The sequence below is a fragment of the Sphaerodactylus townsendi genome, linkage group LG03, assembly GCF_021028975.2.
Source record: "Sphaerodactylus townsendi isolate TG3544 linkage group LG03, MPM_Stown_v2.3, whole genome shotgun sequence".
In the NCBI taxonomy this organism is placed as follows: domain Eukaryota; kingdom Metazoa; phylum Chordata; class Lepidosauria; order Squamata; family Sphaerodactylidae; genus Sphaerodactylus; species Sphaerodactylus townsendi.
In genome coordinates, this window is record NC_059427.1 from 91960481 (window position 1) to 91984029 (window position 23549).

The following is a 23549-nucleotide window of genomic DNA, read 5'->3' on the forward strand; positions in this document are numbered from 1 at the left end:
ATAGAGATTTATTTAAAAAGTTGGCCATGGGAGTAATACAAATCATATTTTTGAGAAGGTCCATTATTTTTCTTCTTTCTGAGGGTCTACACATTACTTTATTATGTTTGTACTACCATAAACAGCATGTTCATGGTGTGTTTTTCCACACCACCACTGTAACATGCTGATTATCATTTGTTTTATTTCTGATAATATGGAGGGTCTGTATTGCAGTACTAGCCTTTGCCATAAAACAGGGCACATGATGAGGATGAAACTGGTTATATAATGACACACAGAATTTGTATCAAGCAGCCTGCCTGTGATGAAAGCAGTCTGCAGTCTGACCTGCTTAATGAATCCTGTGTTTAGTCTTGCAGAACATTGAAGTGGGAGGAATGTTACAGAAAATGCGGTTGTGCCAGTAGAAAAGAGGCTTTTCTAAACTTTTCAACCTATAGCAGATAACAGGCCTAAAGGCATTACAATTATAGTGACATTACGAGAAGGACCACTAAATAATTTGAATTGCTCTTATGTGGAAACTGTAATGCAGATTGATTCAAAGTTAAGGAATATAGCCAAGATTTGGATTTCTCAGCAAAATGTTCACATTCCATCTTCAATGGGAAGGAATAGTGGTAATTTTGCTGGAATGAATATCTCTGCAGGGGAGAAAGAAGTAAAATACTGTGGGGCAGGCTAAGGATTCAAAAAGTAGCTAGGTTAAGGACACAGAAGGAATGGAAGCTAAGGAACAGAAGGCCTAGAGGCAGGGTAGCTGAAGGATAAGGGAAGGAAAAGCAATGGAAGAAGAAGGAGGCTGAAGGCTGTGATAAAAAGCATTAGATTGTGGGAGAGCTCTACATCTAGGTGTCAATGATCTCTTATTCCTCTAGGAATTTTGCCAGCTGTGAATTCTGCCATTGCTGCAGCGGTTCTATTTGGGCAATCCTAAAGCTGTAAGAAGGGCAAAAAGGCAGTGCTGAAATTCTCAAATTGATTTGACCTAACCAGCCAGTTTTTTTTTTCAGTAGATCATCTGATGCCACCTTGTGGACATCTTTCTTATTTAACTTTTCTTCTGGTTATTTTTAGAAGAAATATTTTGGTGTGCTTGAGAAGTTCATGTTTCTTGATACAGACTGTCAGTCTGGTATTTAGTCATTAAGCCTGTCTGTCTCCAAAGGTGCAGACCATTTGCTGGCTTTTTAACTTTTTTGGACAGATACATGCCGTTCTGCAGCAAAATCTTTGTGACATCATTGGATGTCTGTCACTTTGGTTAGATGCTGAAATTTGGAACAAGGCATCTAAATTTTGCATCCTCCTCCTGGGAGCAAGAAGGCACATGTTCTCGGGCGTGAAATATCTCCAGTTTTAGCTATTAAGTTAATATTTCAGAAGGGGAACCATGCCAGTAGAGTGACAGATGCATGTGGAATGGTTTTCTGTTTGAGGTAATTTTAGATGAGTGAATGCTGTGCTCCATTAGTAACATACAGCTGCCTCATGGGTATCTGGCTCAGTCACACACAATAGTTCATGTGTTGGGAAATGTTAACTGTTGCACTCGCTTACTACTTCTATCCAAACATCTGGAATTTTATAATATCCATATATATCTCATCTATGGTAATGGAAGAGGGTGGAAGTGTGTTTTGTTTCTGAATTCTGTTTAGTTTCTAGTTAGGCCACTAGTAGTTATGTCACATTTTCCATGCTTCGCTGACTGTAGTTTCCATGCTGGTCTCCTCTGACCACGCTGAATTTCTTATGTTCTTGGAAATTAGAGTTTTCTGTTGAGAAAATGATTAGTGGTGATGGGTTAACCTATGAATTTAGCTCAGTTCTGAACAGCATTTGCATATGCTTGGAAAAAAAAAACTTTAAAAATACCCCATTTTGCCATGCACATTGTCATAATGCTATTGGGAAGTGTAAAGAAAACAAAAGTTGTACCACAGGGCTATAGCTTATTGCTGACAATAATAAGCCTCTAACTGGAGTGCAAAAGAAAGAACTTATTGTACTATATAATTCTTTTACATTTCCATTACATTTCAAATGACAAAACATAAAATATACAAGTATATCACAAATCAGCTATTTATACAAGAATAAGCTAGTCAGTACTCTAGATCCAATGCCGACAAAAAGATTCTGTGGTGTGTCCTAGTTCAGTTCACACTTTGATTGTGTAAGAGCTTTGGCAAGACTTTTGGATATAACTGTGATGATCTAAGGCATCCGTCACTCTCTTGTGGTGGTTCATTTCAGGGGAATATGGGAAATAGTGGTTAATGTCTTCAAGGAAAGTGTATCCTTAATTACTGATCTTATTGAGATCAGCCCCCTGAGAAGGGAATCTCAGGGTTTCTTGGAACATTATGAAATCCACTGTTCTGTTTCTACTTCCAGGGAAACTGATGATGCAGTTGGAAACGGTCAATGATCTTTAAGAACCTGATATGTTACTTGCATTTATAAAAAGTGTTTGCAAAAACAAATAGCCAAGTGTATCTATTTCAGTAGCTTATTTGTATGTTTAATTCCCATGATAAATGACAGGCGGACAACCAGGTGGACCTGGTTCGGCAGCATTTCTATGAAGTCTCTCTGGAGTATGTTTTTAAAGTTCAGGAAGTTCAAGAGAGGAAGATGTTTGAATTTGTGGAACCTGTAAGTAAACATTCACAGTTTATAAAGTATTGTTCTTCTTTTGTGATCTGTTGTGTAATATGGAAGGTGAAACTGAGATAGCTAGAAGTCATTTGTCCTAGTCAACCAGTTCCCAGACATTGGTAGATTCGTGTATTTTTTAGAAATTGTTCATCAGTTTGTTAGTATATTACATATATGTTATATAAATAATTTCAGCTACCTATCATATAGATTCTAATTCATACCTTTCATTCCTTTATCTCTATCCTCTGTTTTCAATTCAAAACAACTCTTGCAATTTCTAGTCTATAGCATAAGTTTCTCACAATGAAAGTTGTTTTAATGAACATTTTACATCCTCAATTAATAGCCACTGACACCCACAATCAAATTAGCTGAAGGGCTTGAAAAACAGAATAAAACGAGGAAAGAAGAAAGGGAGAAATTGTCTTCCTTATTACTTTGCATACATTTACCCATTTATCTTCCATACTCTGATTTCATCTGCTGCTTTTTCCTTGGCTGCTAGGTACACTGCGTCTAATATCCAGGAATTTGTGTCATTTCAAAGGAACCAGAGTGGTTGATTGAGCACCTGTGGCAGAGGGGCAGGACCAGTTACAGATGGAAGAAGTTAGGCTTGTAGTTCAGAGATGTTAGGTGACAGCATGGGATTGAGCGATTTGGCAGCTGACCTAGCCAGTGTGAAGGAACAGCTGCATGGGAATCTGGGAGTGAAGCAATTCTGATGCAGGGAGGTTACCAGTGAGCTGCCTGAAGAATAGGGTTATTGTAGTTGTGCTTGAACCTTGATTAGGTAAGGAAGGGGAATGGAACCCTACCCCCTGCCCAGCTTGTTTGGAGCCTCTGCCCTCACTAGCCCATGCCTCCCAGGCCCAGTGCAATCACGCTCCACAGGAAATTTTTAGAACCAAAGCAGCTCCTTTTGTCCCTTTGCCATGACAGAAAGTGGAAGAGAATTGTTGCATTTTGCCTACGCTGAGAATAATCTCCCCCAGACCTGTTGAAAAATGGCAGGACTCAGACCTAACATTACAGAGTTTTAATTATTTAAATTGGTACCTGTTTTTTTTTGGGGGGGGGGAGTAGTGTCTTGAACAATCATGGTTGGTTTGAAAAGCTGGTATATGAATATTTTAATAAGTACACTGGGGGCATTTTATTAAAATATTGTGTAGTTTGGGTGGCTGTTGTAGATGAAATGTTAAGGACCACTGGTTTTATGTTTATCCTGTCTTTCTCATTCTCCATCTGTCTTCCTTCTGAGAGTGAATTTTATGTTTGAGCAGAATAATGAAATTTCCTCCACAAAAGGCTACATCAACTTTCTCTTTGTGATAGGCACAAGCTCAGCTTGTTGCCAGACTGTATTCCATTCCTCCTCCCCTCCTCCCCATGCAAAAAGTGATTCAGGCTTCCTGCTTTCAGAAACCTTCAATCAAACTCTGTCTTGTTGTGGTGACTGAATGTGGATGTCTTTCCTTCCTTGAGGGAATCAAAACGGTATTCATAGTCTCTGAAATCCAGTAGCTGTGAACCCCCATTGAAAAGCAGAAAAAAAGATGCATTGAGTATAATGCTGTGAAAAATATCAAACGCAGAATTTACTTTTTCGGACTTCTGTGCTGTCTTTCTATACACCTGCTTGAGACTGCTCTGAATTAAAAACAACCTGGGCTATTGCACCTTCTAGTGCCTCACTTTTGTGGGGTTTACAATATTGTATTGTGCTTATTGCTAGCTGTTTTATTTGTTTAATGAAATAATAAATAAAAAAGTGAACTGCAATCGTGGCATCAGCACCAGCTGGCGTTGCCTGAAGTTGACCCTGGCCAAGTATAATTATTTTTGTGCACTGTTGAGGTGAACGGGCTTATTTGATGACTTTGAGTGTGCAGAGAATGCACTGGAAAAGCAAAGGGTGTAAACAGAATTTATGGCAAAGCAGCTCAGCTCTTCAGAAGTTGAAGGCCATTCCTGTTGTTCATTTTACTTGCTAGGGATTCTATAAGTAGTCCCATGAAAATGTGTCTTTGAAGCCTCCCCCCCCCCCCCAATTGGTTCCTTTGTTGTTCTCAACAGAAATAACTTGTGTGACTTCAAGGCCTTAGGACAGCAATACATTTGCACTTTTTTCCTCTTATTTGAAATGACAGGCTGGGGGTGGAGAAAACTTTTGTTCCTTCTTGTAGCTTTGAAGGAATAAAATCCTTAGGTCTGCGGTGGCTCATTAGCAAAGTTACGAATCTTACAATTTTATGTTGCTTCTGTTTTGTACCTGCAGATGGCACTAACAATGCAATCATTGTTTAAATATAAATGGTGCAATTGGTTTATGAAATGTACTGTGCATAAAGTATGTTCTCTCTTTCTGTATCAGCATGCATTTGTGTGTGTAGTTTAGCAAACGTATAAAGCAGAGTCAAACAATTGTTTAAATGGGTCAAGAGATCATAAGCAAGAGAAGGTGGGGATCAAAAATAATTTGCATACGTGACATATGGGCTGTTGTGGTTTTTCCGGGACGTACAGCTGTGGTTTGTGGTTTTTGCTCATCACGTTTCACCCACATCTATGGCTGGTGTCTTCAGAGGTATGTCACGGTGAGATGTGTTCTCTCCATGGAACAGAGAGAAGCTGCTGAATGCCCTGGAACATTTCCAAGTGAGTGTATATAGGATACAGTTTTACAGTGCAATCCTATGCAAAATTATTCCAGTCTAAGGCCATTGCATGAATAACTTTAGCAGGCTAAACAGAACCTACCAAGAGTGTGTACCTCTCCTGACTCCGCCATCTTCCCCACCCCCTTTTCTGTTGCAGTTGCTGGCTTTTCTGCAAGGGCTATTCACGTTCTACCATCATGGCTATGAACTTGCAAAGGATTTCAGTGATTTCAAGACAGAGCTGACAATCAGCATACAAAATGTAAGCCTTGTGTGAAAACCTTTACTGGTTTTCTACTGGAGATAGAAAACCTGATAGCCATGTTTTATGGGCTTTTGAAAATGCATGTGGAAAGGAATACCATGTATAACTGTAAGCAATTCTTTTTATGTGTTTGATGGTAAGCCTACTAATCACTGCAAACAGCAGCGTATTTCTTTTTGTCTTAGGAATCTTAAGTGCTAGATGTCCATTTGCAAGCATACTTAAGCGAACCATTATTTCCTCAAGTATTGAAAAACTTTCTTTACTTCTTCAAGAATGTGACAACATATGAGTTTTGGTCTCAGAGGTTGATGTTGACAACCTTTGCTCTCTGTTCTTTATGCATAATACCTTTTCTTAACTCTGAAAGTGGAATATACTATTTGGCTAGCCTGATCTCAGAGGATCTCAGAAGAAACCACCAAGGAATAACAGGGTCGCTATGCAGAGGAAGGCAATGGCAAATCACCTCTGTTAGTCTTGCGTTTTGAAAACCCTACTGGGTTGTTATGTCAGCTGTGACCTGCTGGCACTTTATACACAGTATTTGGGATAGTTTGATGTGCTTCAGTTAAGTTCTTCTGGGATTGTTTACATTTGCTGTCAATTGCCATAAAATTTGGTGTTCATTTTTTAAAAATTTGAAGTCGTTCTTTCAAAGTTTTATCTGGCCTTCAAAAAAGGTCATTTGGTCGAATGGTTAAACAAATTGTAACTATGAGCAAGTTTTGCTACTGTAGTTCACTTTAGAGTTTTCCAGATTTCGGTCACATGCTCTGAGTTCTGCAAATACACAGGCAAGATTTGAAGGTGGGTGGAGTTCAGCCCTAAAACCTGTGGAATATTGGCACTGTTCTCTTCCCAACCACCCATCTTCCCACAAGAGAGGAGGCAGGGTAGGGGAGACTCCAAACTACTAGAGAACCTGGGATTCTTCCTGTTCCTGTTCCTTTCTTCTTTTTGAGACAATATTTTGCTTGTCATCTGATTTTATTTGTAGCCGTTTTCAGTTTCTTGAATGATCTTGGATTTGCACCTTAAAGAAAATGAAGTTCTATGTTATTAAATATTTTATGTCATTTATCATCTACCTTTCTTGAATAGACTTAACGTGAATTGTAGAATTATAAAAACAATGCAGTAAAGACCAGTATAAAGCATGTAAGAAACATGCAATAAAAATGGATCAATGCAGTATGAAAGGGGAGGATGCAAGAAAGTTATCTAATTTTTTCATAGGAAGTTAACTACAGCCCTATTCCTTTTAAAAAGGGCCGTGTTGCACAATTTTGTTTTACCATATCCCTATCTCCATGCATATAAAAGCTTTCTTGACCTCATCTGGCAGGCCATTCTACCAGGAAGGAGCCACAGCAAAGTATGCTTGGGTGCAGGCAACTTAGGTTCTTAAAGTTTCCTTCCTCTATCATATATTTATCACTGAATTCATTAATCTTTTTCTTCCTTAAGAAAAATCCTTGCATGTGCCACTTCTGATTCTCTTCAGCAGTCCTAGTTTGGTCATATATAGTATGTCAATCACAGATGATATGAACTGGTTCATGCAGTTGCTATAATCAAGAAAAGGGTGTTTATTCTTAGAAATTCTGTATGTCAGTTTATACTATAGAACTGCTACATGAATCTAAGCATTGGCCTGCACTATTTCATGGGCTGGCTGTAGCCTACCATGATGTTATGGAATTTCTTACCAATCACGAAATCCAACACAAGGCAGCTAGCAGCAAGTTAGATTTATTTTGGAAAGCATGTCTGCAGGCATGGAGAGAACGCACCTAGGATGCGGTCTCTGGGGTCTGTGTCACAGCACAGCTCAATTTAAGGCTTCACTGTCCTGTCCTCCTGACCAATCCTGGTTGATCCGGAAGGCTCACAATCTCCAATCAGCACCCACAGTTATACGTGTCCCATGTATGTCAATATAGCATATTCAGCAAAAGGATTAGTGAACTTTAGCAAACACCTCCATAGATGTTAATATGGCACAGTCAGCAGAAATCAAAAGCCAGCCTGTCACAAGATTACCATAAGATTGCAACCACGGCGCTTTTACGGCCGTTACTTCTTTATTCTGTTTCCTGACTGGTCTTGCTACTGAAATTTCCTAACTGTGGTCTTGCAACTGGAAAATTCCCTAACAGTGAGAATTGGCTTTGAGGATTTCCAGTGAATAGGTTAAGGTTAGAGAAGAACATGGTTAGCTGCTGTTAATTTTAGTGCAGGGAGTAGATTCTTCTTAAAGTCCTGGGAGTTTAAGAGTTGACAGAGACTACCTAACATCCTTTCTGCACTCTCCTTTAAATACAGACAAGAAACCGTTTTGAAGGGACACGATCAGAGGTCGAGTCCTTGATGAAGAAGATGAAGGAAAATCCCCATGAGCACAAAAACATCAGTCTGTACACAATGGAGGGTTACCTATATGTCCAAGAAAAGCGTAAGTGCTTTTATTCGTAGACCATGAAGCTCCACAGTAGAGTAGATACTCCTGGGGATGGATTCTCGGTTAGCTGAGGGAAAGGGGAATCCTTATTTTGCCTTTGTGAAGTTAGGTGAACTTTTGCCTAATTAAAAAAAACAGATTTGCATTGTCATCACTGGATACTAATGATTTTTGTGCGTGTACATCTTACCATTTCAATTATGTTGTAGGTCACTTTGGAACATCATGGGTGAAGCATTACTGTACCTATCAGAGTGACTCTAAGCGTATAACTATGGTGCCATTTGATCAGAAGTCTGGTGGGAAAGGGGTAAGTGGAAATTGATATATGTGGACAGTTGTGGTCGGGTCATCCTAATATTCATAGGATTCCAGCTTGGATTGTCAAGAGTGCTTAGTAGGGTCAAAACTAGCTACCATCATTTCTAAAGGCTAAGACTTTAGAGATAATACCTCTAAACTCCTTATTCTTATTTTTCCCACTGAAAATGAATTTTTTTTTAAAGACGGCTGCTTCTCAGGAAAACTCTCAGGCAATTAAAATAGAAATTTCAACAAAGTTATGCCTTCTGCAATCAGGTGATTGTGCTGCCCTTAATCCATGCAACACAGGAGTTTGCCTTCGGCAATAGTACTAGGTGCTCTTGGAGCTCACTGGTTAAAGGTGAATCATTACAATTCGCTCTGTCTTGCCCTGCAGCATTTTGCTTATTTACATTTGAATTGGCATTCCTCCTACTATAAGGATCTGAAACTCTGCTGTTTAAAATAGTTTTCTTCCCATTCCTCTTTCTGGGTCAAGTCATTCCTCAGCTGTAAATTACTGCTTTTCATGCATCCAGTTCTCTTCACAAATACTACTTCTTCAGTGGAATAGGCTGATTTTTGCCTTTCTGCCTGCAGTATTTCAGGGTCACAGAATGCTTGAACCAGCTGGTTGGTTAGAGGCTCTGCCTTCACCAACTCTTTCCAGTAATTGCTCTGGTTTCCAGGTAGTTGCTATAAAGAACTTGAAGGCTGCAGAACATGTTACAGAATTTATTATATTAAAATATTTGTACCCTGCCTTTTCTCTTGACTCTAAGCAACTATATAGAATGTATGGTGATTGCCCATGTATGAGAACTATGTTTTGGAGAAGATTTAATTTTCCATATTTATCATGGGCTGATCTGTAACTATAATGAATAACACTAACTGGCGGATGGGGATAGCACTGCTTCTGTGCCACACCAGCACCTTCAAAGGTCTTTTCAGCAGCATGGAAGGGCAACAAGTTAAAAAAACCCTCCCTGCCACCATTGGCTACATGGACTTATGCCACCCAGAAGGGTGTTGTAAGTTGGAGCCCCGGGCTGCGGCTTAACTGGAGGCAGTGTTTCCGCTATGTCAGTGAGGTGGTGGCAGTGCTCAGTGCCATTTCTGGGCACCTTGGAGGGCCACAGTGGCCACCCACTGCCATATTTGCCCCTTCCCCAGGGTAAGTGCCCAGGAGATGGCAAATCTACCAGCATGTCCCCATCCTGCTTCCAGGAGTTGCTTCAGCCCCACCCCCATTTGAATTGGGCTGCTAAGATTCTATATTTGTTCTACCTTTTATTATATTGCTCTTATGATAAGTCAATGATAAAACAAATGGAATTTCAGTTCCGTTTCTTTTGATGCAAAATCAGTTCAAAAATATTGATAAAAGCAATAGAACTACAATGTACAATAAAAGATTAACAAAGAAGTCTTCTATGTTCCATGACCTTCCAACATTTCAAAGTTCTCACTTGCATTTCACAATAGAGGGGTCAGTTATTTGAGGACTCAACCATCTGCTTTCTTATTGCTCATGCCATTATATAAAATTTTGTTAAGTTACCAGTAATTTCTTTAGAGGAGTCAAAAAGGAGGAGTCAGTTATGGACTGGCTCTGCTCTTCCTGGGGAATTGAAATTGGTGTAATATGTTGGGAATGTATTTATAGTTGAGACAGTGTAAAATACATGATCAACTGTCTCAATCTTTCCTGTTTGACAAGGGCAAACCCACTGGGAATTAGTGAAGATACCTGCCTTCCAGAAAAGCTGGGGGCAAGGCACTGAAATGTTCAAAAGTGAAGGAAATGAAAAGTCTGCTGAGAAAAAGAAATCTTAGTTTGGTGTGTTGCAGTAGGATACCACTGCAACCAGGTCGTGTTGGATGGAAGGACCAATCTGTTGCTTAAAAACAAATGATATTTTTCTTGAATAAAGACAGTGCAGCTTATAGTGGCTTTAAATATCTGTAGTTTGCAGCTGCAGGCTATTGTGTGTGCTGCTCAGAATACTTTGCAAAAGATTAATGTTAAACTTACAAGACCGATTCTCCAAATAGAAACCGTGCTAACTGAACCGTGAGGAAAGATGGGGTATAAATGTTTTAACAAATAAATAAGTATAAATTAAGAAATCTTATGGAACTTTTAAAGACTCAACAAATTTATTGCAATATGAGTTGTCTTAGGCAAAAGTCCACTTCATCAGTGCTAGGGTTGAGGGATATTAACAATAAAAATTAGTATTTTTATAAAGGATATTTTCTGGCTATATTGAAGCTTGATTTCGTGAGTCAGTACCTTCATTACTTACAAATTTGATAGAATTGGGATTTAAAACAAGGCCCTTACTGTAGTGTGATTTTAAATATATATATAATGTCCTGATCGTTGCTTTTCTGCCAGGGAGAAGATGAAGCCATTATCCTCAAATCTTGCACGCGTCGAAAAACTGATTCCATAGAGAAAAGGTTTTGCTTTGATGTAGAAGCAGTGGATAGGTGAGTTATGTGCATCTTTTTGCCTTTACCTCAGCTACTCATAGGAGGACAAATTTCTGTCCTTGGAATTGCACACATTCACTGAAAACCAATGAAAACTAAAAGAAGTCACCTGCTACTTAACACATTAAAGAATTACTTATATCCCACCTGTTCACCACACAAATGTCCCCAATTAAACTAACAAGAAATGGTTTAAAATGATTCATTGTGAGAAAGAATGTAATAAATAAAACAAGCTATTGGTGCCCAAGTGTAACTTGTAGCTTCTGATGAATATGTGTAGGAAGCATTCCAGAGTTTGAGGCCTGCCAGGGAAGGCACTGTCTCTCATAACTGCTTGTCTGAATGGAAAGGTAGTCAGAATAGGACCTCAGGAAAATATTTTGGTTTATGGGCCAAACAGAAACAAACTGGTATCCACTGGAAAGTTTTAAGTCCTGTAAGTTATGTTCCAACCTTTGGTTCTGTTTGATAGTGATAGGTAGAGAGAGCTTAAAGTTTTGATCTGCACCACCTTCTTGATCTGAAACAACCCTGGAGAATTTCTGTGTGCTTCATTGGGGGCTGTACATGCTGTACCAGTGGGCTTCGGGCCACATGTTTCCAGAGGGTTATAAGATCTCTCCAAGGCAAACATCTTCAAGGGGAGAGATGGAAGCCCCCTTTCCTCACATGTCATGGTCCTGAATCTAGAGACAATTGCTACATGTTGTTTGGCCCTTAATATGAGCATATTGGAGACTTAGGTGGAAAGATTTTGCTTTAAAGTGGCTGACTGATTAAAAAAATTGTCTGAACTAAGTGCACAGAATTAATCTATTATTCTGAAATAGAAAGGACATGATAGAAGCTTGTCTTGCATAATTAACATGAATGGAGTGAATTTAATTAATATCTAGACACACTATTTCAGGCAAAGCTTCTTTGTCTATCACATTTCAGTCTCATAAGGTTGATCCAGTATGTAGGAAACCATTTTGTAGTTTCTTAAACTTCTGTAGCATTCAGTTATACGCTCACACACAAACCTGAGAAGGGAGAGAGAATGAGGGGAAGAGATAAGGGTAGGGAGGGAAGGAGTCTCAAGGGTTGATACTGTCTCATCCAAGGTTTTCTACAGGCTTGAGAATCGCACAAAGTCCATGCGGGTGGTTTTTTTTTTTAGCATATTGATGGAGAATCAGCGGTTGAAATTAAATTATCTTTGGGATCTTTTTGATGAACAGCTGAATTGAAGATGGTTCTTTTGCTATCAACTGGAAATGAGCCATATTGCTTTGATAAAGCATCCTTTGAAATAGGGGATACAATTTATTTTGCATGCCTTGGAGCTGGGGGTATACAAATGCTTTTTGCATATCAGTGACAACCTGCCTCCATGATGGAATGTGCTCTGGACACAGCAGAGCAGTTTTGTTCTCTGAAACCTGTTCCTGGGAACCCCATTGCATTTAGACTTTCAAGATTCAAGGTCCCATTCAAAGGCAACTAAGAGGAGATTGGGGTTTAGATTGGAGTATCTCAGCTAAAGACAGAGATCTTTGATGTTCTTACCATACATCAAGGGAACCACTGATCGCATAGGAAAACTGATGAAGAAGCACAACCTACAAACAATCTACAGACCCACTAAGAAAATTCAACAGATGCTACGTTCAGCAAAGGATAAGAGGGATCCTTTAACTACTGCAGGAGTCTATCGCATACCATGCAGCTGTGGACAAGTCTACATAGGAACCACCAAACGCAGCGCTCAGACACGTATCAAAGAACACGAAAGGCACTGCAGACTATTTCAGCCAGAAAAATCAGCAATAGCAGAACACATGATAAACCAACCTGGACAGAAGATATAACTTAAAAAAACAGAAATTCTGAACCACTCTGAAAGCCACTACGTCAGACTACACAGAGAAGCAATTGAAATCCATAAGCACATGGACAATTTTAACAGGAAGGAAGAAACTATGAAAATGAACAGAACTTGGCTGCCAGTGTTGAAAAATAGTAGGGTCAAGACTGTGTCAAACCAGCTCCACACAAACACAGGATGACCATAGACAAAAGAAACAAAGGCCAGGATACTTCTATTCAGATGCTCCCCACACCCCAAGTGAAGCCTTGCTATCTACAGGGTTACTCCCAGGCTATAGTCTTCAGTGTTACTCATACTTCTATTCAGATGCCCTCAACTATTGACCTGGTTGCCGCCTTTGTTACTCACAGACAAGGTTTCCCCACCCACCCTGGACACTCCAACAGATATATACTCCACTTGCTTTTCCAACATCAGATCCTCTGAAGATGCCAGCCACAGATGCAGGCGAAACGTCAGGAGAGAATGCTGCTAGAACACGGCCATACAGCCCGGAAACCACACAGCACCCAACAGAGATCTTTCATTGTTGTTTGATGATAATTCCAGGAGATCTCCACCCCACAGATAGAGGTTGACAACCCTAGTAATGAACTTGACTGGGGTGGCGGGTGAGGGGGGTTGGGGGAACAGTCACTTTTTTCTAATTTAAACCTCAAATGAAACCAAGCGTTTAATTGAGCTTTTAGTTTTCATTAAAATCTTGAATGCTTAATTCAAACACTGTAGATATTTCATTTTAAGTAAATCCTATTTATCATATCTAACAATATGAAATAAGAATTTCCATATCTTAACAATGTTATTCAGTAAGGAAGGTTGAACCTGGTGGAGAAATAATGGCAGTCTTATATTAAACTTATCCAAACTGTCATTCAAGAACAGTGAGAGCACAGTATTTGGATTAGTGGTTCTGTGGGTGGAGAGTCAGTGGAGGTCATTAGTAAAGAATTTTTTTTCTTTAGCAGTAGAATCTGTCATTCATTTGGTAACAGTAATTGGCATTTCACTTGCTGGGTGACATGTAACAGAATTTGTACTGATGTAGTAAAATAAACTGAGAGAAAGGATAAAATGAGCTGACACTTGGAGTAAAATAAAAGTGGGAGTAGTGGGGAGAGATGGTACCAAAACAGAAAAACACAGCTGATCTGTTTTAGTTGCCCCATTTTGAGTTCTGTGTGACCACTAGGATTAACAATGGGTGCAGGGAGGGAGGGAGGGGATAGACAGATGGCTTGCTGTCTGTCAGCATTAGTACCATAACTCCTCTCACTCATGTGGTTTGAAAGTGTGCAGTTAATGAGCAACAATGTGAAAGAGTGTGATGCTCAGAAATGTCCCTTGCTTCTATAAATGTCAGACAGCTTGATGCTTATGTTATAGCTCCAATCCATTCCTCTTCCTAATGACAGAACAATGGTATTTCTTCCAAAAGAAATAACTAATGGGACCAAATTGAATTTCTCTTACAGTTTGCTTCATTGTATTTTGCATTGATTTCTTTTTTTTAGTGCTTTGTTATTAAGAGTTTATTTTAACTCTTTGGATTTTTGTTCTTCAGTGCTTTGGTACACGTTTTTAAACCCCTTAACCACTACACCACGCTGTGATCAGCGGAGTCCATTCTGTTTTATTGGTTTGCATATTTTTGGAATACCAAAATAGAGCACATATATGTGCTTGTGGCAGAAGAAAGTGAACAGCTTGCCAATGATGTCATCTTCATAAATATATGCATCATTTCTCTGCCTTGTTGCAAGGAGCATTTTTTTCCTACATGAAAATCTTTCTGCAGACCCAGTGTTATCTCTGTTGTAATAGACCTCCTTGCAGCCTGGCTGAGAAAACATTAACATGGCTTGGTGCTTCTATTTAAGCAGAGATTTAGACACTGAAATTATATATAAGTCAAATCAGAAATGAACATCTAGGAATAATGGTTCAGCCTCTAGGTGGCAGCCATGCATGCAGTATCTGATTAAGCTGACCTGGAAAATAAATGGTGCCACAGGCTTAAGGCTGTTTTTGCATGGCTAAATTGCACCAAGATGGAACCGGGATATTACATACTGGATTAATTTCCCCCCCGTTTGTACCTCCACACTAATCCCCACTTCTGCCCCTGTAATGCTCCAGTTGTTTCCACACAAGCACAGGGCTTTTTTCATTTGCCTCACAATCTATTCCACGCATGCGCAGACAACCTCCGCTTCCTGCATTCTGATTGGCTGCTGGTTGTGTCACACACAAGCCGTCATTCTCCCGCAGTGCAAGCTTTTTTTCTTCAAAATCATGAAAAAAATTCATTTGCATTATTAGAGCATAGAGCAGGTTAGGCATTTCAGGTATTTAGGATTACATTTTTATTATAACTCAAGCTCAGCTACACATTGAAAACTTGCTACAAATATGGCCAAGAACCGTGCTTTGGGAGTAATTCAGGGGGTTGTTTTTTCACAAAAAGCAATCAATATTTGCCAGTTGCTCGTAAGGTTTTAATGGCCAAGCTGTACGAGTCGCCTCATTTTTTTACCACCACAATAGTGAAGAGCTTTTATGCTTACTAGGTGGGCAGCCCAATTCAAAGGGGGCAGGGTGGTAGAGTGGCAACTGGGGCTGTTGCCGCAGCCCTGCCTCCAAAGAGGTAACCAGCAGCGCAGTTCCAGGGGAGGAGAAGCTCCTTTCTCCCTGGGAAAGCCCATAAAGGAAAATGATTTATTCTACCTTTTTTGGTGATTTAAGTCTGTTCTGCTAAAGGGGGCCTCTCCTGAGTCAAAAGTCCTTTCGAAGCCAACTAAAGTCTGCTCTGCCCCGGGAATGCCTCCAGAAAACCTCCCTCCACACCAGTGTGGGCATTTACGATGTTGACCAGCCACTGCAATGTTGACCAGTCAGGCTAACTTCTGGGTTTGGGAGCTGTGGTGGCTGGCCACCAAGGCAAGTTCCTTGGTACTGCCTGTTTGTGCCAGTTTGCATGGTGCTGGTGGCCCAGATGCTGGCACAACCCTTCCACTGCTTCCAGTGAGACTTCACCTCCCCCTTTGGATTGGACAGTTAATGTTCTTCCCTCAGCTTAGTTTGAAATCCCCTTAAAATCCCCTACTTAAATAGATTTTGTCATGACAGGCCTGGGTATGTTGAGTCTTTCTCATGTTTTGTTTTATCACCTGTTTTATGAAGATATTAAGGTCATGTTTTTACTTCTACTTTTAAGGAGAAAAAATAAGTCATCCGATAAGCATAAGATATTATTTTTATTGAATAGTCAGCATCTAGTCCTAATTAACAAGGTTGCAAAATTTTTACAATATGCTATAAGGCTGTGGGAGCTTAATGTCCAAGTTTAAATTTTGCATTACCACTGGTTTTCAGATTTGTATTTCTCTTTTATTAGCTGTTATGTATATTCTTTGCTTAAGCCAACTACTTGATGATGGTGATCTATTTATGCATTCTGAGTAAATATGAATCAATATACTCAGACCATGGGCATGCAAGGAATATAAAAATGTTCATGCTCTTTAGGAAATAAATTTGAGCATTTACCTCAGGAGAAGCAACAGTCCCAGGCTCTGCTGTGGTCTGTGTTCATGACCCAAAACTAGGAGTACTGAGGAGAGGATGCTGGCCCTACTGGCTCAGCTTTGTCAGTGTGCTCCTTGTAAGGGCAGAAACCCCTCAACCCAAATGGCAGCACGCAGCTGGGAGGGACCTGGGATCCTGGGTGAATCTGCACGTACTCCTTCTACGCAGACTGCCACAATCCTCACTTAGCTGGGTTGCAGCTGGGCCCATCTTTTCACTTGGCTCCGGCTGCCTAATTTAACAATTGAATCTTCAGACACATTAACATCCCAGCTAGTACTGAAAATGATTAATCTTTTGCAAATAAGATGTTAAAAAACAATTTCCTTCTATCCACAATATCAATTTCTCCTTAAGTCAAGTAATGGGACCATTTGGATATTGGCTGTCACAGTGCCTGAAATTTTCTGTTTAGTTTCAGATCAGGTATTTCCAATCTGAAACTGAATGGGATTTTAAGGCACTGTTTTGGATTGGATATATCTGAATGCTCACCCCTCTTCAGTAATTCATACCATTGAATTGATGATTTATTTGAAATAATTACAAGTAATGAAGTTTTATATTCAGCATGGTAGCTGGTGGTGGTGCAGTCTTACCATTTGTCAGCTTGCTGGATTACATCCACCTCTGGGTCACCATGGTCAGGTTATGAATCACTTATAATCAGGTACATTTCATGAATGTTTGCTGCTTCTGTAACTATATCTCTATGACATTAGTCAGTGGTATTCATCATAATGGAACATGTTCAGAAGGTACTGGATAATAAAACTACAGGTCCCAGCTCAAAGTACTGGAATATATTCAAAGTGATCTTTGGCCATTTCCCCACTGGGAAATTAAAGCCGGATACAACCAGGTTTCAAAAGAAACGGCACCTTTTCATCGCGGTTTCACCCTCCACACTGCAGCGTGTGTGGGATGAGGACATCGATGTCTATCATGGTTTCAAACAGTGGAGCACTCCCAACGATCGCGCAATTGAACGCACAATGTGCTCAGCGGCTGTTTCTTCCTCATCCTGATTGGCTATTGCACTGTGTCGGGGCAGGAATTTTAAAAAATTGTGGGGGTTTGCGCAGCTACGTCACCCACGTGCATGCATAGATAGAACGGTAGCTGTTTATGCGTGACTTTGGCACTCTTTACCCACGCAGCTGCGCTGGCACAAAAGTCTAATTTTAGTTTACAGTTGGCACAGCCACGTTTCAACATAGCCGCCATCGGAGCGAAACAAAAAAAAGGGCTATGCACAAATCGTTCACAGTCCATTGTGCTCTGATTGACTGGAAGTCTTCACGTCACTCCCAATGACGGGAAAACAAACCTACATTCAACCCCTGAACTTCCCCACCGATCTGGCTTTGGCGTGTTGTTTAAAAAAGGTGCACTTCCATGCAGGTTCTTTAAAAACACATGATAAGGGGGAGAGGGAGCACCAGAACCGGGATGAATCCGTGTTTGGCAGTTAAGCAGTGGGGAGTTCTTGCTGAAACCTTGATATTTCGCATGATTATCACGCGATTACTTGACCGTGGGGAATCGACCTTTAGCATCTGCACAGTCAGTGTTATTTATTAATTTGATCTGCACACAGACTTTATTGGAGCAAACTACACTTCTCCAGTGGCAGTGTAAGAATGCCCAAAATAATACTGACTTAACAGGAATATGATCAAATTTTGTCTGTCATTCAGGTAAATTGGGCAAGGCTGAAGTATTAGAACTACAGGCAATGCATCCTCCCCCCTAGCATTCACCAACAAACTTGAGGAAATTCCTCACCCACCTCACAAAGTGCCTGTTGTGGGGAGAGGATTGTAAGACATTTTAAAACTCTTTGGAGTAGAGAAAAGTAGGGTATAAAAACCAACACTTTTGATGTACATCTTTTGAAAATTGATTTTTTTTGGGGGGGGTGGCATACTTTATTAGAAAGACCATGGTCAGCCATGGAAAAGTGCATACACTGGCACACACAGTTTTTAGAATACAATAAAAGAAACCAATTTTTTTGTGTTTAAGATTGATGCTCTCTACATTTATGATCAAACTGAAAGGGTGTTTGCTTCATTAGTACCCAGTATCTTTTTCATGCTCTTAAGCTTTTGTAAGTGGTACTACCTGAGCTTTCAAGATAATTGCAATTTAATGATAATCAAAATTCAGAGATTGGGAATGGGTCAAGGGATAAATTCTTATGTCTGAATTCCTGAACTAAGGCCTTTTGTCATACGAAAGCTGTATGTCCCCTACTGATCTGTAATTAAACCCATAACAGTAGAAAAGAATACCCATGTTCTGGAAGGAACCAATTTATTTGGTAACACATTATAGATTTGGGTGCTGTGTGGTTTCCGGGCTGTATGGCTGTGTTCTAGCAGCATTCTCTCCTGACGTTTTGCCTGCATCTGTGGCTGGCATCTTCAGAGGATCTTCTTGACGGGAAAACAATGATGGGAAAACAAACCTTTGTTACTCACAGACAATGTTTCTTCACCCACCCTGGACACTCCAACAGGTATATATACTCCACTTGCTTTCCCAACATCAGATCCTCTGAAGATGCCAGCCACAGATGCAGGCAAAACGTGAGGAGAGAATGCTGCTAGAACACGGCCATACAGCCCGGAAACCACACAGCACCCAAGTGATTCTGGCCGTGAAAGCCTTCGACAATACATTATAGATTCATTCCAGCTGTTCTACTAATATTGAGACACTGACCTAGCTAATTGCATGAGTTTTGCACCAAATTGAAGTTGCATCACTAGATTTCAGTAGAGAATAAAACTACAGAGCTGATTAAAATATACAATTTGAGTAGAATGCTGAAAAAAGGAAACTGTACCAAAAAGCACTTTCTCAGAACTCTGAACTGGCTATGCAAATTATTTTTTGTTGACTGAACGTAACTAACAGTGCTATTCTAAGTACTCTTTCCTGGGGGTAAGTCCCAGTAAATACACGTGAGTAGGATTCTGAGTAGACCTGCTTAGGATTGCTCCATATGAGTTTTTCTGCCCATCCTCCCCTCAGTTCTTCAGTTTTGTCATTTATTCATTTTTCATTGCCGTAGGATGTGTTTTGTGCAGGTCAAATTCAAGACAACCTGTACTTGTTCTTTTGCTGTGTCACATTTCCAGTGACCTTTATAGATGAATGAAATCTTGAAATTATCATGTTGTGGCTAATGCCCTGTAAACTTAGGACTCATTCTCCCCCTTTTGCTCCCTCTTTTTGCCTCCACCTGTGTACCAGTTTGTAGAGATGTACAAGTGACGATTTCCAAGTGGTGGGTCACTCCTTGTCAGTAGGGAGTAGGAAGTTTATAGAGGAGTTGTTAAAAGTAACAGCAGTAGGTGCTAAATATAATGCACTGTGAAGGATTCATAGGGAAATGTCATGGAGTCTGGAACTAAAAATAAAACTGTAGAATATATTGGGAGATAAGTTTCAATGCTGTTCATTCATTGTAACCTTACAAGTAGGCTTTATCTGGTGCAAGATGTCTTGCTGATATGGAAAGCAGGAGGAGTTTGGATTTATACCACCACTTTAGAAGAGGAGGAGGAGGAGTTTGGATTTATACCCCACTTTTCTCAATTATAAGGAGCCTTAAGGCAGCATACAAACTCCTTCCCTTCAGCTCCCCACCACAGATGCCTTGTGAGGGAGGTGGGGCTGAGAAAGTTCTTCTACCATTCTTAGAAAGTTCTTAGAAAACTATGACTGGCCTAAGGTCACCTGGCAGGTTTCATGCTGAGAAGTGGGGAAACAAGCCTGGTTCACCAGATTAGAGTCTGCTGCTCATGTGGAGAAGTGAGGAGTCAAACCCTATTCTCCATATTTGAGTCCACCTGTTCTCAACCTCCTCACTGCAGCCACACATAATGAATAACTTTTTATTCAAACCCCAGCATTGCCTTTTTAGCACTCAGAAGCATCTACTGGGGAAAGTCGGTGCCTTCTGCTGGTGCTACATAAGATTTAACCTCAATAGGGTATGAAGTCTGCCAACACACAGCCACTGAAAGCATTACTAATTGCTTTTTAGGAAGCATGCCTATATTATGTATTTTTCTAGTATGGAATATGAGTTTTTGCTTATTAATATTTGACTGTTGAAGCAAATGGTAGAAGAACATACTACTACTTATTGATGCTTTGGGATCTAACCAATGCCCGAGGCGCAGCTCTCCATGCCCCCCTCCCTCCCAATTGCAGGTACTGGAATTTAAGTTATAGGAAAAGGGAAGTGATGTGGAGGTCATAAGCAGCTGGAAGTGCAGAGGCTTCCAAACCCTGGAAGAGGGCTGGATGGTGGATACTAAAGGGTTAATGATATGGAATGTTCCTGGCAGCTTATTTTTCTCACTCCCCAGGGAAAGAAAGAGGGGAAAGGGGGAATCAGCCACTTGTGAGAAGCAAAGAGCTGACAGGGAAGAATGTGAATGTCTACATCTTTATGAGAATTCTTTGGAAGATTTCAAAAAAACTATTTCCAGTTCATGGGTTTAACAGCTCTGGTTTGGGAAATTTGTGGAGATTTGGGGCAGGTGGAGTTTGTGCTCATCTTGACATATGTATCTACCGATATGTAATGGGTTTCTTCATTTTAAAAAATGGAATTGGTAGCCCAACAAGGCTCTCTTTTGGCCCGCTAGTTTAGAACATTGTTTCAAAATCCACTCTGAAGAAGCAGAGCTTTTGGCAGTTGTGAGTTTATTGGGCTGGGTGGCCATAATCTGGTAGTTTTTGCTCCTAATGTTTCACCCACACCCATGGCTGGCATCTTCAGAGGCATGCCACAGAGAGATGTTTTTCTTGCCATGGCACAGAAACATGTATCACCATGACATGGCTCTGAAGATGCCAGCTATATATGCAGGTGAAACATTAGGAGCAAAAACTTCCAGATCATAACTACAAACCCCCCAAAACACACAACAGCCAGTTGTTTCTGGCCATGAAAGCCTTTGAGGATACAAGCAGAGCTTTAGTAGTAAGACTCCTGTGCTGCTCAGAAAGGAAATAAAAAGTAATAGCACTCCTTGCAAACTTTGTAAGGATTTCTGAAAATGTGATTATGGGTTCTGATAAAAATCACAGTGCTCGACAAGCTTTCTTACCCAATCATGAAACCTCTGTCTCTTGTATCCACTCGTCCTGGAAAATCCTCCCTTTAGCATTAGGCCTTGTAAAAAGTTGTATTCACAATATTCCTGCAGTTTATAGGTAGTGCTATTGAAAAATACATATTGCTTGGAAGATAAAAATGAGAACTGGTTATCTTGTTCCAGTTCAAATGCCACCACTTCCTAGATGTTTATTGTAAGACTAGCAATTCCATTATTGTTGTCGCTGTTCCACGTATATCAGGCCAAACCAAGTTGTTATCATTGGCACGTTAAGTGTGTTGGTGTATGTGTTCAGAATCTGGAGATATGAAGAAGCAGGAAGAAAGGAAGTTTCCCTGAGAGTAGCAATCTACACATCAAGGGGATGTCTTTGGCGTCCAGGCAAGACTGAGCTCGCCCACATGGATGCCCCCTTATATATACAGGCGACATGCGTAGGCTGGACTCTGAAGCCATGCGGCAGCCCTCACCGGGTGAACATGGCTTGTGCGAGGAGCCACGCCCTGACCATAATGGCTTGAGAGCCATTTTGCAGCAGCGGCTGAAGGCTTTGTCATTTTCTGTTTACAAAGAGCTCATGGTGTGAGCTCATCAACTGAAAGTAAACTTGGTCTTTCAAGGGACCGCTATTGCAACTGGAAAATGCTCAATGGGGCAGTTTAATTTTTGGCACAGTGTTCCAAATAGTTTAAAGGTTAAGTGGTTTTCTCTAGGATTATTTTTTTAGAATGCTAATCTTATAAGTATCAAGTTACTTTCTATACACAGAGTTTAACAAAAATAACATACAATATGTCTGGATTGTACAGCTTGTGTCCTTTGCTGGGTAAACTTTGTGAGCTGCTTTGTGTATATAATTGTGACGCCCTTTCCATCTGAATGGCCTTTTGCTAATGTCACAGGATTAGAATTTGGAATTCTTAAACCTCTGCTCTATTTCTTCTTTGTTATTTGCAGCCAGGGGCACAGGCCAATGGCCAAATGTCTGCTTCTGTAAGATAGATGTTAATTTTCTTTTGACAGCCAGAGACATCGCTTGTGTCAACAGTCTTCAGAACTGACTGCACTGAAGCTTTCATTTCCTTTAGGTACCTGTTCAGGTTCTTGCTTAAAGCATTGCTGATAGCAGAGATTTTTTATTGTGAAAAAGATGTGTATAATCAGGGGGAAAAAAAGGCTACATAACCATGAAGTGTTCAGACTGGGTAATTAATATTGTATTTTTCCCTCTCTGTCTCTGAAACAAATCTCCAGGTGCCAATCACTGTTTTGATGACCTGAATTTATTTTTGAATTACTGCAAAAAGAGACATACCTTTCTTCCAGCTGTAGCTGACTTAAATGTGTCAAATTGTTTTCGAAGACATTTTCTTGTCCTTTATTTATCAACACGCACTTGAAATTTAATATATTGAAAGAAAATGAAACCTCAGCTTTATGTTATGATGACTGCAGCTTTCTGTCATGCAGAGTGAGGGTTTTTCTTTTTACCTTGGGAGTTGTGGATGGGGCAAATGCAGTAGTCAGCACATGATTTTTTCATTGTCCACTGCTTGTTGGGGCTCCCAATGATTTTGTCTGTAAACATGTGGTGATTATGCAGTGGGAAACGGTGGCCATTGATGTGTTTCTATTCTATATATTTTTAGATGCATGTCTTCTTTCCAAACTTTTTTTGCACATTCAAAGCATTCCCTTCAAAAACAAAATGATAACAAAAACACCCAAGGTAAACTGTCAAGTTACAAAAAAATACAGAAAAAAATCCAAAGTAATGAACTCAATTTAAAACAAAGAAAAATATTTACTTGCTTATTTACAACATTTTTATCTCATCCTTTCCTGTGATAATCTAAGAGTAGCAAACATTGTTTTTCCATTCTGCGTCTTATCCTCGTGCCTATTCCGTAAAGTGGATTATGCTGAAAAAGTGTGTGGCCCAAGATCATCCAGGAAGTTTCATGTCAGAATAGGGATTTGAATATGTGTCTTCTAGATCTTGTATGATACATTAACTACTATTTTATGCTTGAAACATACAAACGCAATAGCCAAACATGAACAAATGACAGTA

General features: G+C 40.1%; 1 protein-coding gene across 4 annotated transcripts in view; it reads left to right on the plus strand.

Annotated features, from left to right (window-relative positions):
• Positions 1-23549, plus strand: part of ARHGAP26 (Rho GTPase activating protein 26) — a 380547-nt gene that overhangs the window by 108449 nt on the left and 248549 nt on the right. For all 4 annotated transcript variants that reach the window (XM_048489629.1, XM_048489631.1, XM_048489630.1 and 1 more), the window contains 5 exons: positions 2554-2664; positions 5491-5595; positions 7927-8056; positions 8272-8372; positions 10770-10864. In XM_048489629.1, the coding sequence (XP_048345586.1) occupies positions 2554-2664; positions 5491-5595; positions 7927-8056; positions 8272-8372; positions 10770-10864 (542 nt within the window). The remainder of the gene's footprint in view (positions 1-2553; positions 2665-5490; positions 5596-7926; positions 8057-8271; positions 8373-10769; positions 10865-23549) is intronic.